Below are 3,141 nucleotides of genomic sequence, written 5' to 3'. Positions count from 1 at the left end.
CGCATCTGCGCCGCATCGGCCCACACGGTCGCATGCAGGAGATGCCGCATGTTTCCCGAGCATGCACGTTCTTTTTTTTTCGGTGCGCCTGTGTGTGTGGGGGCGGGTGATAGGTATGGATCTCGTCCTCCGACATGTGTCGGATCGTCGGCACGATTCGTAGTGCGCTGCTGCAAAGGTGATCATCACGACGGCAAGCCTCCTCGGCACAGCGATAGCCCATACCTGTCCGCCGATACCGAGGAGCCCGCCAGCGGTACCCGAGGGCAGGCTGCAGGGTCTTTGGCTTTCCCACACAGTGGGTGCTGGGCCGTGAGATACCACCGGCGAGGTGGTGGGCGTCATCAGGGTCCCTTTGCTGACTAGAAGCCGAAAAAACAAAAACGCTTTTTTTGTGTGCGAGGTTTGCTTTTCGCGGGAAATTCCTCTTGTGTAGTCATGGTATCTCAGGGAGTGGGTACTCGCCATCAGAAGACCTCCGTGACGTACCTGTTGCACGGAAGGTTTCATCCATTCCTCTGTGTCTCTCGGTTGTGCGCCTCCTCCCCCGACCTTTGGTCGTGCCGCTCCCACGCAGCCGACTCGAAAGGGAATCTCTCTATTACGCTTTTTTGCCCTTCGCTACCTCTCACGGTGAAGTTGCACACTCACCACGCCTCACCTCCTCTCCTCCCCACACGCACACACCCCGCTGTATCACATTTGCAAATACACGCACAAGTACACGTATTCAGTCCTCTTCCACTACCCACGCGCGCCTCTTCTTGCTCGCCCCTTCCGCCCACCGACGGACTTGAAGCGCACACGCAACGCAAACCAGCGCGAGCCCGTTGATCGACTCAGCGGTGGTGCTGTTTTCGGCGGCCGCGCGTGTATGTCCCCTCACCGCACCTTCCCTCTCTCACTCTTTGTTCACAATCGCGGTGCTGAAGCTCCCCTTAGCTTTTTACTCCACCCCCTCTCCACACCTGCCGCAAGCCCCTGCGAGGAGAGACGGAGTGTGTGTGCGTGCTGGAGAGGTCGCACGCCTCTACGTGCGTGCGTGAGTCTATGAGGTTGGCCGTGAGCCTTTTCTTGTCTTTCGTTTTGTTGGCTTCTTCTTAGGCACTTATTAAACTTTCATGCTTTTCTCCTGTTTTAAGCGCTCTCTTTTATTGAATCCCTCTCTGCGTTCTCTTTGTGTGTTTCGTTGTACGGTCTATCCGAGACCGGCACAGTCGTTTCTCACGCCACGTAGCGGCTGCTTTAGCACTCCCGCATATATACACACACTACACACGCACACACACATATCATCGTGCACACAGAATACCCGAGTCCCGCGTCAGGTTCCGGAGAAGACAAACAGGTGGAGCCTCCCCGTCAATTCTTTCATCGCATCGTTCGTGTGTCTCCCCTATCCGTTGCCCGCTCTCGTCTTACCCCCGTTTCAAACGCGTGGTCGCGCGCGTCTGTGCTTGCTTTGGGCCTGCACACACACACACACACACACACACACACACACACTTCCCTTCCCTCCCTGGGCGTCCACATCCAGTTTTGTTCGTGTTCTCTCTTGTTCTTCCCTTTCGGCGTGACTGTGTGGGACAGGCCTCGGCACGCCAAGTCGCACGCACCGCCGTTTCGCCCTGTTTTGGCTTCTGCTTTGCTCGCTTCACCTGTCTCTCTAACCTTTATTATTTCTGTCGCCTTCCTTTTACAGCTCTGCGGACTGATTCACAGTGTGCTTCCGCGCCTCTTTCACCCCTTCCTTGACCACCCGCATTCGCCACCCTTTCCTCTCCTCAGAACGGAGACTCCTGGTAGCTCTGGCGGCTGTCCTCTTTCCCTCTCCCTCTGACACACTCTCTCTTGTGATTTCGCCAGGAACGTCTCTCTTGCTTGGACAGATCCGCCACGAAAAAAATCCCGAAACGGACGTCAAGCGCATATACGGCTGAAGCCGCTGCTTTACACCAACGTTGGGCTTCACAGACTCAGCTGGCCGGTGCAGGCGCATTCGTTTTCTCGTTGCCGCTTCACACGAGCCTCCTCCCTCAGAATTCGAGAAAAGTGGGAGTTGCCGCTCACGAGCTCTCTGCACAGCGAGGAGGAAAGCGCTGACGGCGTGTGACGTGGTATCCGCGAAGAGCGGACTACTCCCTTCAACCAGAGCGAGGCGCCTATGCCTGGGGCTGGCCCGCTTGTACCCTCTCCTAACTCCACGACGACGACGCAGAACCCCCTGCTTTTATTCGCCTCGCCAGGCGCACTGCCAGGATTGAGCTTTTCCCGAAACAACTCCGAGGCCTTTGGCGAGGGCCAGCTCTTTACTCCTGCGGTGGGAGGCGAGTACTCTCCGATGAGTGGCGGAGGCTCAGCTTTTCTCAGATCTGACGACCGCATGATACGAGGCACTGCGCTGCGAACGGGAGAGATGCGAGCGACTACGCTGGAAGCCGGCAACCACGCCTCTCCGTCCGCCGCCGAAAACGACGTGAACGACGGCAGCTGTGTCGAGATGACGGCCGAGCAGATCCCACTGGCCCAAGCCGATGACCAATACGATGTCCTCCACCGCAGGTCGGCATCTGCCAATAGCCCAGCGCGATGTCGCCCTCGGGCGGGATGCTGCCAGCAACTCGGGCACACCATCCTGCGCGTGTTGATCCTGATGAAGCGAGAGTGGTGCTCGACGCTGTGCGAGTTCTTGATTCCCATCCTTTTCGTTTTCGGCTCCGTCATGCTGTGGGCCGTCTTTGGCACGGCACAGAATTCCGCGGGTGTCTACTACTCTTCCACAGGACCGGAGAAGGTATCCGCAATGACCGATAAAATCAGCAGCTCCCTGTGCTACAACGCGTCCTTGGCGAGCGGCATCGCCGGCTTAACGCCGTGTCTGGAGGGACAAAAGTATTATTGTCCCCACGGCCGCGGCATCCCGACTGGCTTCTGCTACGACCCGCCTCTCAAAAACGTGGTAGCACAGCTCCTCGGCGCTCTGCCACTCACGACATCGCCAATGCTGCCCCTGGACACACTCATCGCGTGCCAGTGGGTGGCGATGGATCAGTCGATTCGAGCATCAACGCCGTTCTCCTACGGCGGCCTGCTGTACTTTGCGCCGCGAACGCCGGAGGTGGAGTCGCTGGTGTCGTACAT

The 3,141-nt window shown here is 58.0% G+C and overlaps 1 protein-coding gene across 1 annotated transcript; it reads left to right on the top strand.

Moving 5' to 3' along the window:
- Positions 1 to 2,164: 2,164 nt before the first annotated feature.
- LDBPK_270830 (ATP-binding cassette protein subfamily A, member 8, putative) lies at positions 2,165 to 3,139 on the top strand (the record flags this gene model as incomplete). The annotated part of the gene is made up of 1 exon (XM_003861891.1): positions 2,165 to 3,139. A coding segment is annotated over one exon (975 nt), but the record flags the coding sequence as incomplete, so codon positions are not given.
- Positions 3,140 to 3,141: the final 2 nt, after the last annotated feature.

The sequence above is a fragment of the Leishmania donovani genome, chromosome 27 (genome assembly GCF_000227135.1).
Source record: "Leishmania donovani BPK282A1 complete genome, chromosome 27".
Taxonomy (NCBI): Eukaryota; Euglenozoa; class Kinetoplastea; order Trypanosomatida; family Trypanosomatidae; genus Leishmania; species Leishmania donovani.
The sequence above is the reverse complement of the archived record's forward strand: the minus strand, read 5'-3'. Positions and strand labels throughout refer to the sequence as shown.